We start from the raw sequence: 15,871 nt of genomic DNA, 5'->3' as shown, positions 1-15,871 counted from the left end.
TTGCTTTCAAGTCGGTTTCTATTTAACCCATAGTTGGCGCCCTAACAGGTACTTCCACTCTGGGTCAGAGTGGACCTGGGAGCAATGGTAATTAAAGGGTGGCTCCACATTCCCCAAAGCCCACAAGCTGGGGCCTCACCACTGGATATAGTTTAAGGTCATATCCAGGACCCCCATTGAGGGACTTTTACCCTCTGCAGGGGGGCAGTCGGTGTATTCTAATGCCCCACCGACAGGGACGTGGCTAATGAAGAAAACTATAGTAACACTTATAGTCGTACAAGCACCATGAATAGTTGTCAAAAAAAATGAAAAAAGATAGAAAAAAAACCAAAAAAAGAGAAATTGGAATGAAAAGGAGGATTGAAAAACACGACATTGATGAAAACAACTGAAATATTACAGAAAATCTTGAAAACCTGACACCAAACCACATAACCAGGTAACATCAACCTACCACAGATAATCAGAAATAGAAGAAATTAAGGAAATTAAAATTCGGACCGAGAGCAAAGCGTAGTATCTGTTCTTCAAATGCTGCACTTCAATTTCTGGTTCTCTCTAAGTGGAGGAGAAATCCTTCACGAGTGAGACAATTTTTAATTTTTGTTCTTTTTCTTCACGCTAAAAAGCGACCCTGGTGTCTAACTCTGTCCCGTGGGAAGGCATTGTAAATAGAAACTGCCAAGGCAGATGTGTAAAAAATATACCATAATTTGTAAAATGTATGACGTCATAATTAATTAATGGTGGCTTTCTGACGTTATTTGTCTTTTGTGACGTCAATAGTGCACAGTAAGAAGATACAGCACATACAAACAAGCAAGATCTGCAAAGTTGTAATACGTGATCGTTTGTGACATCATCCATTTTCAAGTAAATATGTATATTTCTATAATAATAATAATAATAATAATAATAATAATAATAATAATAATAATAATAATAAAGTCCCAGAGAACAGAAATTGCAAAACAGTTTATGAATTGTAGCCCCCCCCCCCCCGAGGTAATAATCTCAGCTGACACCACACAAAATAGTCGTGAAAGGTCAAGAAGGACGGAAAGTCCGAGGAAGGAGAGCACTAACCAGACTTCCACTGAAAGAGTGCAGAAAGTACTGGCATCTTGGGAGGCTCAAATCCTAGTGAAGACCAATGGCCATTGTCGGCGAGAAATCAATAGTAAACGGCTATTACGATAATGCAGCCATTTTCAAAGCTTATCAAAAAAGGTGAAGAGTACTGGGGATACGGGAAAACTTGTTGTCACCTAAACTCTAACGAACATCACCGGTTATTGAGTAATCGCTGATAATGCCCTGTGTGTGAACTCCAAGCGAGTACAAACAATAATAATAATCTGACATCCACCACTACCCTTTGGGAAAAGAAAGAAAAAATCTCGTCTGAGCTCCAATCTATGGTCCCCCCTCGTCGAACTTTCACGAAAGACACTCGTCTAGCCAAAATCACTATCAATAATTTCCCCCACTCTTAATCTGTGCCTAAACCTAAACGTAGATTCTATGAACAAAGCTTCTCTCTTACGACTGCACGCCTGTGAAACTCTCTTCCGTTTGCCTGCTTTCCAGCTGACTACAATATGGCTGTCTTCAAGTCCAATGTAAACAAGTTCTTGATGAGCCGTTCCCCTTAAGCAATCCAATTTACCAAATTTCCACTACTTACAATTACTACACTATAATCCCATTGGCTAATGTACACCCATTAACCCTTATCCTCGAGTGGCCTCTGGGCCTTGATAAGTGATAACTCTTATGTAAAAAAAAAAAAAGCAAAAAAAAAAAAAATGCACAGTATTGCCAACATCGCTTAGTATCACAGAAAATTTCCGTGGAGAGTACAGAAGGATGGAACGATTGAGAAGTGGAAGCGGGGGGGGGGCACAATCCAGACACTGGAAAGGAATGGCGAATACTAAGAATCCTGGGGAGTCTTATTGTACCTCAAACTCCAGAAAAAAAACTAACGAATGTTATAAATGAGAAACTGCTGTTGCGAGAACGCAAAATGATTTTCAACGATAGTCAAAAGAAACGGAGAGTACTGAAACCCTAGGAGGACTTGCTGTCACTCAGATTCCAGGGAACCGAATAATGTTTCTTTGTGGATGGGGCTGAGAACAAAGGAAATTAATTATGCACAACGAAAAACAAAACCTAGTGTACTTTGTAATAGATAGGCATCCAGAGTAGTCACTCGATTATCGACTGAGAATCCCGAATCAGTCCCGGAAATGGCTGAAGCAGTTTTTGATTTGAAAGCTACTTTATTTTACTTTTTTGGAAGAGTTTTCCGAATTAACGTTTTTTTTTTGTTTTTTGTTTTTTTATAACAACCCAACTGTCACACTTAGTTTTGTCCGACTCTTCATATTTTTTCACGGCTTTTAAATCGTAAACTGCTTCGGCCACTTCTGCGATTGACTCGAGATTATCCGTCGAAACTCAGAATTAACTACATACGTACTGAAATTCCCTGATTTATTGCACGTACCATAATTGGGAGGGGGCGATTACGTAGATAAGATATTCGTATATTTGTTACTATTTACTTTCTTCCCAAGAAAGACAAAGTTAGACACAAAGTCGGTTCTTAATGTGGAGGACATTCAGCTCCTCAAAAAGGGACACTCTGGTATGGAAGAAAAATAAAAATTGCCCAAGTCTAGAGGTATTTCTCCTTCATTGACAGAGGACAGAATAGACTAAAGGTAGCATCAGGACAGATCTATTTTGTTGGCGTTACGAAGAAGTGTTGGAATGCTAAGATTTTTGTCAAGAATATTTGTATCTACTCGTAAGGTGCTGACCGTTTCTCTTGTACACACACACGCGTGCACGCGCACACACACACACACACACACACACACACACACACACAAGAGCGCACACGCGAGCAAACATATACGCACGCACACAAACAGTCTTGGTGTGTCACAGAATACTAACTTTGTCGGGTGGTAGCTAATTGTTAGTTAATAATAAATATAGCTATCGTACGAACAAACAAGAAGGGATTAATAGAATTATGATGAAAGTAAATAACACAAGATATATATAGTGAGATAGGAGAGAGAAAGAGAGGGGGCAAGGAGGAGGAAGGAAATTAGTGAGATAAAAGACAGGAAGAAAACGGAAAGAGTTTTTTTTTGTGCGTGTGTGTGTGTGTGTGTGTGTGTGTGTGTGAGAGTGAGTGAGTGAGTGAGTGAGTGAGAGAGAGGCGGGGGGTTAGCGAAATAAAGTAAACAAAAGAAAAAGAAAGAGGAAAATAGAGAAGAAACAAATCAGAAAGAAAGAGGGTGAGGTTGTGTAACAGTGAAGGAAATAAAGCGAAGAAGAAAATAAAGAAACCGGAAATTATGAGAAAGAGAGAGAAAGAGAAAAAGAGACACAGACAAAGACAAAGAGAGGAGAGGAGCTAAAGAAAAATTACGAAAAGAGAGAGAGAGAGAGAGAGAGAGAGAGAGAGAGAGAGAGAGAGAGAGAGAGAGATAGAGCTAAGGTAGAAAGAAACAGCGTGGGGGAAAGCATGGAGGTAGTAGTGAAAGAACTAAAATAGAAGAAAAGGGAGAAAGAAAGTAATAAAAAAAAATGGAGAGAACGCGTCTGTATCAGATAAAAAGGAAGTGAGAGATAAAAAGCGATCGGAGAGAGAGAAAATAACAACAACATAGAGAGAGAGAGAGAGAGGGAGAGAGACAGAGTGAAGAGAAGGAAATAAGAGAGATAGATAGATAGCAAGATTTATAGATAGATAGGGAAAAAGATAAGAGATAGATAGGTAGATAGATAGATAAATGGGGGAGAGAATAAAATAAGTAAACAGATAGAGAGAGAATAACATAGATAGACAGAAAGAAAAAGAGAGTGAATAAGAAAGATATATATATATATATATATATATATATATATATATATATATATATATATATATATATATATATATAGAGAGAGAGAGAGAGAGAGAGAGAGAGAGAGAGAGAGATGGAAAAAGAAGAGGTAAATAAGAAAAAAAAGATAGACAATGAGAGCGAGAGAAAGAGAAAAGGGAGGGACATCCCGTTCTAGTGTGCGCGTCTCGGCCACGTGACTCCGGGTGGCTCTGACGTCATTCCCCGAGCGCGCGCGCTCAGTGGCTGCACCGTCCGCGGACCAAGGCAGACGCGTCTTCTTTCTATCTCTCTTTCTCCCTTTATACTTATTCTCTCACTCCACTCTCTATTCTGTTTACTTTTTATTTTAAAAACAAAAGATCCAATAAACAACAGTTCTACTTTTTTTGTTGCTGTTTTTCAACAAACAAGAAATCAGGATTATCATTTTATTGAACCAAAACAAGGAGTGAAACTAAACTCTTTTACCTTGTAATTTTTTTTCTTCCGTGTAAGGAGATTTGTTTTTTATTTTTGTAATTTCCTCGAAATTTAGTACAGGAGCGTACCTTTCTTCTTAGGATGGCGGTTGGTCAGGATACGGCCCATCAGAAAATGTTGGAAGCAGAAAAAAACTCCCACCCACATTTGATCAAACATCATCAATGCAAGCCGTTGTGTGCCAACACGGCTTATAGTTGTAATAAACTCTGGCTTTTCCTCTACACTCTGCTCTACCTGGTAAGTAAAACACACAAACAGTTCGTTACAACTTTATTAATACTTTTCGTTTTCTACTTATTTCAGTAAAAAAAAAGAAAGTAAGATTTTTTTGTGGGTGATTGTACAGTTGCAGTTTATATAGGATTTTCGAGTTAAATTCAATTTTTACGGTATCTTTTGTTTATTAAATTGGTTGATGAAAGTACAGAATAGTTAACAAAGCCCCCCTCCTCTCCTGTTAAGAACTTTCTAAATAACGTTATTTTAGCACTGTTCGTAATCAATAACTCAAGTACATCATTATTATTATTATTATTATTATTATTAAGTTCTTATTCATTTATGTCACCGTGCTGAAATAATAACGTTATTTAGAAAGCCATTCTTAACATGGGGAGGGCAGGGTGTTTTGTAATTATTCTGTACTTTCACCTAACAATTTAATAAAAAAGCTACAGTAAAACTTGAATTTAACTTAAAATACAAAAAAAAAATAGCACAAAGTGGAACTTCTTTTCTTTTCTTCAGTTCCGAGTGTAGTAATCTGCTCTGTCGCTAATTTGTCCTTAGTTAATGTAGGGAAAACCCTTCTATACTAAGACAATTTTTATTTTTACCTACTGTCAGAGTGCTTACTTTTTGAGAGCTGCCCCCCCCCCTTAAAAACGACCTTGTGCCAAGTATTGATCTCGTTGAGAGGCAATTAAATACCATTGTTATAATAATTATAATTATAATTATTATAATTATTATTATTAATAATGGTAAAACTATACAAACACCGTGACAGCGAATTACCCCTACCCCTAACCCTACCCCTAACCCTAACCCTAAACCTAACCCTAACCCCAACCCTAACCCTAAACCCTAAACCCTAACCCTAACCCTAACGCTGTCACGGTGTTTGAATAATAATACCTTAATAATAAATAATAATAATAATATTCCTTTTTGTTATCGTGTTTATATTTACTTGCTTCTTCCTCGAAAAGTCGTTTGATTGATCTTGGTGTAGGGCTTTAATTGCATTCACGGGGACAGTACTACAACGAGAGTCTACTTCCACTCACTCATTCATTTATTTATTGCAGTTAACAAATAACGAATCAAAAACATAAACAAAAAGTTGAAGATACAGAATAGTTAACAAGGAACACAGCGTGTTCAGAACATTATTATTTAGAAACTCATTTTCGGAATAGTGACCGCATATGCTGTCTCTTTTTAATCCCCGCTCCTCCTTCCTCACACTAAGGCAAAGTTTGATGCAAAATCGGCTTTTAACATTTGGGAAATCCGAGCCAACTCTGGGTTCGAAAATAAATAAATAAATAACAGTTGATCTATTATGTAAAGATCGTTCTTCTGACCCCCGCTTTTACCTTAATCCAAAGGCCAGATTTAGATTATCTATAAAGTCCCTATCTCCCGCCTCCCCACGAAGGTAGGTTTAATGTGTGCGTGTTCCAAAGGAAAACTCTGGATTAGGAACACGGAACAAAAAATACCATGAGGAGTAGGACTTTACTTTAAATACTTATCCAGTTTACCGATCGTGCTGAAATAACGTTGTTATTTGGTAAGCCATTCTTGGTGCTAATGCACTTACTGATCCGCGCTATTTTTTAAATCGTATTTCCAAGTTTAATTAAAGTTTTATATGTTTTTTTTTTTACCAATAAATCGCCATTCATTAAGGCCGAAAGCCACTCGAGGATAAGGATTATCAACGAGGATAAGGATTATCAACAAGATGCATGCATGAAGTTGAAATCTGTTCTTTGAGATGACAGAGGCGCGTTCGCAAAATGTTATCTTTTTACTTTAGTTTGTAATAAATAAATAAATAAATGAATAACAAAATAAAAAATAAATAAAAATATATAAAGGTGATGCTATGTTGGGTGAGTCCATCCGTCGGGAGATAAAGGAACCAACACGAATGAAGAAGCAACAAATGGTATTATGGTTAAGAGGGTGGGAGGTGGTTCAACCCTGACGCCCTTGGAATGTCGCCCTTCGGACCATTTTTTTCCTCCAAGTTTAAGGAGTTTAAATAAACCATAATGCTTGAAGTATTTAATTATCTCTCTCACTGCAAGAACTGTGACACTAGGGTCGGAAAGTGGGATTGAGAAGTCAGCGTGCCCTGAGAAGGAGCACTCTGACCTGCAATAAATGCCTGGGCAGCCCCGTCAGCATTCCCCAGCAAGGACGCCTCAGGCGATTAGTAATAAACTAGCCCCCTTTTTTCAAAGAGAGAAGGCAAAGTTTGGAATGCTGGAGTGCTGACTGGACCTCCTAGAACTGCACAGAACCAACGTTACACCGCAATCAATAGGGACCAGGTTGTTACAGGAATGGTTTAATGATAATCTCTGATTTTGGGGGCTCTGGTATAAAAAATCTGCCTATAAACTTTAATTCAAGCAAGATATTATTTTCAGCTCAACAATTTTAAAACATCAAAAAACTACTTTTGCATAAAAATGTCACGTTATTGAATACATTGCACATTTTTTTTTCAAATTTCACTACTATAATAAAAATTGCTATTGTAAAACTCAAATGTTTGTGCTTGGTAAGGTAGAGTCGACAGATCGACTTTTTAAATATGCTGTTTTAAACAAAAACAACAATTAATCATGTCGAAAATAGTAATATATTCGAAAATTACGAAAATTCATCGGTAGAAATTTATTTACAATTAAAAGTAATGTTTACAGAAAATTATAGAAATTGCATTTTCTATAGATGTGAACACCTTGAAGATTGCGAATGCAGGAAACATTATCTCTCTTTTCGCCAATGTAATGGCTGACGATTTGTTTTAGCCAATACACTTTATTTTACTAAAAACACAAGTGGAGCTCTGTTCTACTCATTGAACTTTCGTAATTTTTGGAAAGCCTACTATTTTCGACATGATAATTAAATACGTAATATTGTTTTTTGCTTAAAACGGCATATTTAAAAAAAAAATCGATTTGTCGACTATCTTCACAACAACTAAATTTTTAATAATTTTGAAGTCTGTACTTTACTCTTACTGCTTATGCATCTTTGTTACCGCACTATTTTTTAAAAAATATTTTAAAGTTAAATTAAACTTTTACGATATATTTGTTTATTAAATTGTTAGGTGAAAGTACAGAATAGTTGCAACGATTGCAACAATGCAACGCTCCTCCTCCTCCCATGTTAAGAATGGTTTTCTAAATAGCGTTATTATTTCAGCATAATAACACAGATGCAGTATGCACAAGTCTCTTGAAGTCTTTAAATTGACGAATAATAAGTTACTTCTGTCGACAGAAGTTAATTTAGGCAGCTTAAATCTAGAAACCAAAGGGAATACTTTTCTCGCGCGCCTCTGTTGTAGCAAGGAACTGATGACTGTTGTCCGTGGAGAAACTTTTGGAGACAGCGTACTTATACACAATATGGATCGTGCTATTTTTTAGACAGGATTTTCAAGTTAAATTCAATTTTTACGATGTCTTTTGTTAATTAGATCGTTAGGTGAAAGTACAGAATAGTTGGAAAACGCCCTCCCCATGTTAAGAATGGGTTTCTAAATAACATTATTTCAGCACGGTCCGTATTCTGCATAAGTACCGGAGATAGAATAAACTATGAGCCTGAACAACTTGTACACCTGTGTAACCTGTACGTCTTCCATGTTTATTTTTTTAATTTCCAAGTTTCTAGTTATGAAACTTCATATTTGTTATTTAACATTTATGGATCTCCGACGCGAATGATGATGATGATGATGATGATAATAGTAATAATAATAATAATAATAATAATAATAAATTAATAATAATAATAATGCCGCCGTTGAATTCATCGTAATATTTTACGCCATCAAATTTGATTGTTTTTGTATAGGGTTTTGTTTTATAGAGTGAACCCCGAACAGAAATCTCACAAAACAGTATTGGAGTGAAGTAGGGGGGGGGGGGTACTTAACGAGGGGAAAAGTTAGACGTAAGATCAATTTTTAATGTGTGTGTGGGAGTGGGGCAGATCGGATTTCGAGCAAAAATAAAAATTACCTCGGCATGGAAAGATTTATCTTAGCACCAAAGCCAATAGAGGCCATTGTTGAGATGACCTGTTCTGTTGACTTCGATAGGTTTCTTGTCCTTTGCAGTTCTAGAAGGTCCAGTGGTCCACTCTTGGTAGGCATTACCATCTAGCCTTTTAAGAAGGGGTTGGTTAATCGTTAATCGCCTGAGGCATCTCCACCGGAAAATACCGACGGGGCTGCCCAGTCAGTTTTTTACAAGCCAGAGTGCTTTTCCTCTAGGGCGTCGACTCTTCAAATTCATCTTTTCAACCTTTGTGTGACATCATTCCGCCGTGGGAGGGAAATAAACATCTCATCTAAGGATGAAACAGATATTATACTTTGATCCTCTGATATGACTGTTTAGATTAAAACTATCAGATTAATATCGTCGATGAGCATTCTTAGACAATTAAAATATAATTAAATCTAGTAAAAATGATAACCACCTGTCTGTTTTTTATCTACGCATTAATTATCGTTTTTATATTTATTGAAATAAAAATGCAGTCAGATAAAATAAAACGTCTTCGCGCCTCTTTGAAATTCGAAAGTAATTCAGGTACTTCTGCATTTAAAAGACCATGCTATTATTTTTCAGATAGAATTTTCAAGTTAAATTTAAATTTTACGGTATTTATTATTTTAATTGTTAGGTGGAAGTTACAGAATCCTCTTTTCCCCAATGTCTTTCTAAATAATAACATTATTATTTATGCACGGTCCGTAAGCTGAAAAAGTACCGCATTTAAAACTGTCGAATAGAAACGTGAAATGACACTTAAGATAAATGCAGTAGTCCGAATAATCCAAAAACGTTACGAATAACATGAACTTGTGCAAGTTTTCTTTGCCTCTCTACGAAGGGCAAAGATAGAACTGATGTCGTGTTTTAAATGTGTCTTGGTGGAAAAGGATCGTTTTGGATAAGACAAAAATAAAAATTCTCTCAGTCAAAACGGACATCTCCTCACTTGATGACAGACCAATCGTATACTTTTTAATCCTCATTCGTCTGTGCATTGCATGGAGTATTGTTGTTATATCTGGGGGGGGGGGACGGCTCACCAAATATTAGCCTCTCTCGGTTCTTATTTAGAATTCAGCCTAGTTTAAAAAAAAAAAAAAGTACAGAAAAATCTTTATGATGTACGTACCCATCACGAAACGAAAATGTCATATTCCAAAAATTAAGTTGATCGAGTAGTTTTATTTTTATAAAGGAAATCATTTTTAAACGAATTAAAGCGATTATGGTGAAATCGTTAGTATTACAAGGCTAGTCAGACAAGTTTTAATTATTATGGACTTATCTGCTATTGCTTTTGTTTTTCAAGATAGCCGCACAAGGTAGTTACTTTTTGTTTATTTAAAAAATGTGATATGGGAACGCAAATCTGATAGATATTCTGTATTTTTTATTTTGATTTTATTTAAATTAGGTTGAATTCTAGAGAAGATCCTCTCGCCTTCTTGGACCAGAATGCATAAACGAATTTATGTCCCACAATGTCGAGCAAGCTCCACCCTCGTCGCACTCCTGCAATGTTGTACAAGTACTACCACGGAGTGTGCTCTGACGAACTTACTGCATTTGTACTCATACCCCCAACGCAAATACCCCCAATCCACCCAACTAGCAGCAAAATCCCACCCTTTCACTATAGAGATTCCAAGTTGCCAGAAGATTACTTATACTAATAGTTTTTTTTTTTTCCTCAGAATTTGGTTCCCGTTTCCCCGTTTCCCAGAGTGCTTCAACATAGAGAAATTTAAATGTAATGTGAACAAACATCTTATGTTTTTGATATTTTAGATGAAGATTTATTATTCGTATTATTTGGATCATTTGGATTACTGTTCACATCTTAAACATTATTTTCACAACGTTTCGATCGATGTAACCTCTATCCTTCTTCAGAAATATCTTGTTGAACTCGGGAACCTGCATGGAATTTTGAATGGAACCCTTTATTTAATCCATGAGAGTAGCATGCTCTGATTCTGTCAGCCATAACTAGATAGAAGTCCTAAGTAATTCACCTGCACCGAGAATTGAACCTTCAACCTCGAGAAGAGTGTAACTTTACAACTGAATTTTACCAAGTATTTCATCCACCATGCTTTGCGGTCCTTGCGTTATGACTTCCACCCAGTCATGGCTGATGGAATGAGAGCATACTACCCCCAGTCAAAGATATAATTGTCTTTTTTAATTTGAAAATTTTTTTTGTATTCTTGTAGATGATGGCCCTTAGCTACCCCGGCCCCTTCAAAAAAGAGATTCTACATATTTGACACAATTATTTTGGAATTTTAAGAGAGTGATCAGTTTCGCATATAAATTTAAACGATCACTCCCTTTGTGATCAGATAGCATTTGGACGATATGATGTAATCGTTTTAGTTAAATCTTAACCAGATCTTGTTTTTTTTTGTTTTTTTGCTTGTTTTTTTTTAACATCTGAACTTAGGATTAAGAGAGAGGTGCTTTTGCGGGTGGGTGGAGGGGGGGGACATCAGGATTTGGTGTTAGTGATAGGATTAAGATTTTTTGTTCACCAAGTTTTTCAAACTAGTTCTTTTAGAACTCATTAAACTGTTTTTTTTTTAGCAGAAAATCTTCCATCTCTAAATTTACAATAGTTTTTATTATAAATATAATAATAATTTTTTTAGTTTAGTACATTTTGAATATTTTACCTTTATGTGTTATATCCAAGATTTTAAACTCATGAGACTTTCATCCCCATTTTTTATCTCATGTTTGTGCCATTTTTGACAGTGCCATTATTACCTTATGAAGCATATATCCAGATCAGAGAATGACATTTTCGCAGTAACTGTCAGTTTCAAGCTAATGTAACTTTTCCTCACTCTCTCTCTCTGATCTAAATCTAAACGTAAATTCCATGATCAATTTTTTCCAAGAATTGCTTGCCTGTGGAATTCTGTTCCACTGGATTGCTTTCCAGCTAACTATAACATAGCCGTCTTCAAGTCCAATCTAAACAAATTCTTGTTGATACGTTCCCTTAAATAATCTAATTCTATCCAATTTCCACCACTAACGATCACTATGCTATTGTCTCTGTCACATCAAACTCTCAATAACATTCTCGGGTGGCCTTCGGGCCTTGATAAGTGGTGACTCCCTTGTCAAAAAAAAAAAAAAAAAAAAAAAAAATCGGTCCATGTTCAAGAGTGTCACAATACAAAATTTCATGGAAAAACTATTTTTAAAGATTCAATTAGACTTTATTTAAAAGTAGCCTATTCATATCCCGGTATTGCCCGGAAATATAAGTAAAGTCAAGAAATCCCATTAATTAAGTTTAACGGTTTTCAGAGGGGGGTGAACAAAAAACTCATTTAACCCTGCTACTAACCTTAAGTTTTGGTCGTAAGTACTCTTGTTCTTTTCGTTTGAATTTAATTCAAGCTATTTGGTAAAACAAAAAAAGTTCTGCTTCAATTGTCTTGTAGGGAAAAGGTGATGGAAATTTACAAAGAAAAGGAAACAATCGTGGAACACTTGTCTAAATTCACTTTGAATTGTTGCATTATTGGTGTATTTATTACTTCACTTGGAAATCTATTCCAAGGTCCATGGATTCTGACTGATCAACCAGCCTCCTTCGGTTCAATCAAAATCGGCAGTGAAATAGACCTTGTTCTGGTGTTTGTGGCCTTAGCTGGCCTTGTGCCTAAGTTTTTTGTTCAGTTTGAACTTGCTTTGTAATTTTAGCCTGAATAAAGGATTTAATATCTCAAAGTGTAGTATCTGTTCTGGCAGATGCTGCAATCAAAGACCATATGTGGGGGCAACCCCATATATAAGATCATTGCTTTGTTGCAATCAGTTATTGGTCAATGTAGGGGAAACCCTTCATACCAATTGTCACTATCCAGCTCCCCTACTCCCCGGGGAGCTGGTTCCCCATTTCCCCAATCTCTCCACATTAAAAAACGGCCTTGTGCCTAATTTGCTCAGTGCGGAAGCAAAGAAATACCGACCTTGTTCTGGTGCAGAAGTGGGTAGTACCTCCTCAACACCTAGGCACACCGGGACTATCTGTCTGCCGGTGGTTCATGGGGCGGCGAAAATGTCTCTGGGAGACACCTGGCGTCGGTGGGAATCCACCAGATGCCTGCTGCACAGTCTGGTGACGCTAGGCGCCGTCTGGAGCTTTGCCGACTTGCCTGGTGTCGGTAGTCATCTACAATGCCCATTAAGGAAATTCTAGACTACAATTAGAACACTATGTAATCGTTGGTGTTCAAAGGAGGAATGGTAAAGCTTTTTAAGTGTGCTTTCATAGGGTAGATTCACTCGCTCTCCTGTCGGCAAGTAAAACAAAAACCTAAACAAAAGAAAAGGAGGAATTATTTTTTAATGTTGAGTGGTTAATCGGTTTCTATAAACTAAAATAGTGTTCCCTCCTTATTACTATTGTAGTGAGTAACACTTGTTGAATACAGATTATTACCTAACTAGCAGAACTCTTAGAAATTCCATTCAGTAAGAAATATAACACAAGGAGAGGTGTGCCGAGTTATCTTCAAGGTTTTATTTGGAAAGAATAAATTAAGAAGAGAGAGACTAATGTTATCTTAGCTAGTTATTTACATCTTAAAGTGAGGTGCATAGACAGAGATCGATGTAACATTCGCTGAGGTTATCAGGTTTCTACATCATTAGTGGTGGCTCGTTTACATGGCTTCCACTGAAAGACTAATCTCCAAACCTGTTTCTTTCCTCGAAAATGTGATGTCACTCATCATCGTTCAACACTGTTTTGTCTACGGCATTTAACCTCTCCCCTCCCCCCTTCCATTCCTGCCTCAACTTTACATCGGCCATCTTTCATTCGATTCTGGGAACGATTCTGTTTTACAAGTCTGGGTTATAATCAAGCACTCGGTGTCACCTTTTCCAAAATTCACACTAGTTAACTTAATCATCACTGACGTATGGTCCCTAATATGTAACAAAAGCAAACCATATTTTTGTCTCCTTTGTTTTGGTAAGCGACTTGTTTTTTTATTTATGAAATAGCAGCAAATTTTTCAATGAACAGAAGAACTATGTGTGTCTGTAAATAACTCGAATCCTGAATTTCAATTGCGATCACCCTGCGGGGAACTGTCCTATATTTCACATTTAATTTTAAATTTTGCAAATACAACCCTGGTACCAATTGTCATTATTCAATACGTCTTTCATCATTGTGTGTTGTCGCAATTCTCAAAACTCATTATTCATGCTAACATAGCAAAGGCAATTTATTAAGCAAACTATTTTATTGACAAACTATGTTTTATAATGTTTCTGAATTTTTGAGATAATGATTTATAATTTGTATCATTTGCATTATTCTGACTACTGTTCTCATCTTGAGTGTTATTCGCACAATGTTTCATCTGATGTAACCTCCGGCCTTTTTCGGTGTATCTTGTTGAATTCGTCAATCTTTCAGTTAAAATCGGGAATCTCATATAATTTTGAACAAAACCATTTATTTGATCCACGAGTACTCATCACGTAGTAGATGAAGTACTTGCTAAAATTAAGTTGTAAGTTACAGTCTTCTGGAGGTCAAAGGTTTAATCCTCAGTGTGGCGACACTCAAAATACAATTGCAAATTATGAAAGACTTCTGACCAGTCATGGTTGACGTAATGAGAGCATGCTACTACCATGGATTAAATAAAAAGGGTCCCATTTGAAATTCTGTGCAGATTCCTAAGCTGGCCAGAAGGATTCCTGAGTTCTACAAGATAGACATGTGAGAATAACACTCAAGATGAGAACAATCGTACAAATAATCCACTAATAATAAACCAGCCTAGAATTTAGTGTGGGTAAATAGGTAGATATAGTGAAATTCATTTAAATTTCGACTTGTGAAAACTCATTTTTGGGGTTATTTTGATAAAATTCTCTGAATAAATAAATCTACAATTCCTTTTGATGTGTTATTAATAGTTTTTTTTTTTTTTCATGTTAGGATACTATTTCCAGTGACAGGCGATTTATTATTTAATGTTTGCATTTTTCAACTTAATGCCTCCGATAGTGTGTTTCTTTATGCATAAAAAATGTTTCATCTTAAAAAATAAATCTATTTGTCAATATGGTAAGCTCAGTATAGGGTTTTAAGTTGCTTTTCGCAAAAAAAAAAAAAAAATATGTTGAAAACTTTGAGTTAAAATTTTTATCTTATTTATTCATTTTTGTCCACTTTTACTCCAAATCTGATTTTCATTTATATTGATTCTTTTTTTTTTTTACCTGGAGGCTCACTATTTATCAAGGTCTGGCAGCCACTCAAGGATAAAAATTAAGTGTTATGTAGATGGTGAGACACGGAACTTTGGTAGGGCTAGATTATCTAAATGGACGACTCAATAGGAATTTATTCAAATTAGACTTGAAGACGATGTTATAGTAAGCTGGGAAGCAGTTCCACAGAGGGAGAGTTTTAGGAAAGAAACTCTGCTCATGGAATTTTTGTTTAGTTTTGGGCACAGGTAGAGAGTGAGGAAAGTTGGTGTTGGTTGTTTTAGCTAGATGAGTGTTTGCTGTGAATGTTTTACGGGAATGGACAATACATTGGAGCTCAGTCGAATGCCTACCATAAAAGTATTGATAGAGCAAACTCACAATGTCTCTTCTATGAGAAAGAGGGAGTAGGGCGATGAAAAGGTCATCGCCCACTCAATTTTGATGATGGTTTTGTACCTTGTCAAGACAGGAAAGGATTCTTTTTCGGGCTCCATCAAATGTGGCAATAGTACTCCATCTCAGGCCGTATTTGACTCTCGTACAAGTTGATGACTGCATTGAGAGTGAGATTAAAAGAAAACTCTAACTTCACCTCTGCTGTGGTATAAATCATATTATGAAAGTTCAGTGTATTAGCTGTTGAAGTGAATCTTACACGAACAGTCATATTATTACTTTTATTTGATGTCATATTTTTACTTTTATTTTTTTGTGCTTGACATTGTTTTGCCAAGATCTAACTATGCCGACTATAAAAGTTTGTAGATATAATGAAAATAAAATTTTGCTCTGGAATACCTATTTTTATATAATAATTCGAATCAGCTGCTCTTTGTTATATACTGGATTATCTCCTTTAGTATTGCACAATATTTATAGACTAGTGGG

The 15,871-nt window shown here is 36.1% G+C and overlaps 2 protein-coding genes across 2 annotated transcripts in view; one reads left to right on the top strand and one right to left on the bottom strand.

The window, feature by feature from the left end:
• LOC145246697 (uncharacterized) overlaps nucleotides 1–15,871 on the bottom strand; it is a 251,796-nt gene that overhangs the window by 214,531 nt on the left and 21,394 nt on the right. The window lies entirely within an intron of this gene.
• The window catches only part of LOC145246698 (tetraspanin-15-like), a 271,980-nt gene continuing 260,158 nt past the window's right edge, over nucleotides 4,050–15,871 (top strand). Inside the window, exon 1 of the mRNA XM_080108423.1 lies at nucleotides 4,050–4,637. Within this exon, the coding sequence (XP_079964549.1) occupies nucleotides 4,479–4,637 (159 nt within the window). The 5' untranslated portion in view covers nucleotides 4,050–4,478. The remainder of the gene's footprint in view (nucleotides 4,638–15,871) is intronic.

This window comes from Euprymna scolopes, chromosome 24 (genome assembly GCF_053919585.1).
Source record: "Euprymna scolopes isolate OS-2025 chromosome 24, ASM5391958v1, whole genome shotgun sequence".
NCBI lineage: Eukaryota > Metazoa > Mollusca > Cephalopoda > Sepiida > Sepiolidae > Euprymna > Euprymna scolopes.
Note: the sequence above shows the minus strand (reverse complement) of the source record. Positions and strands in the feature narration are given on the sequence as shown.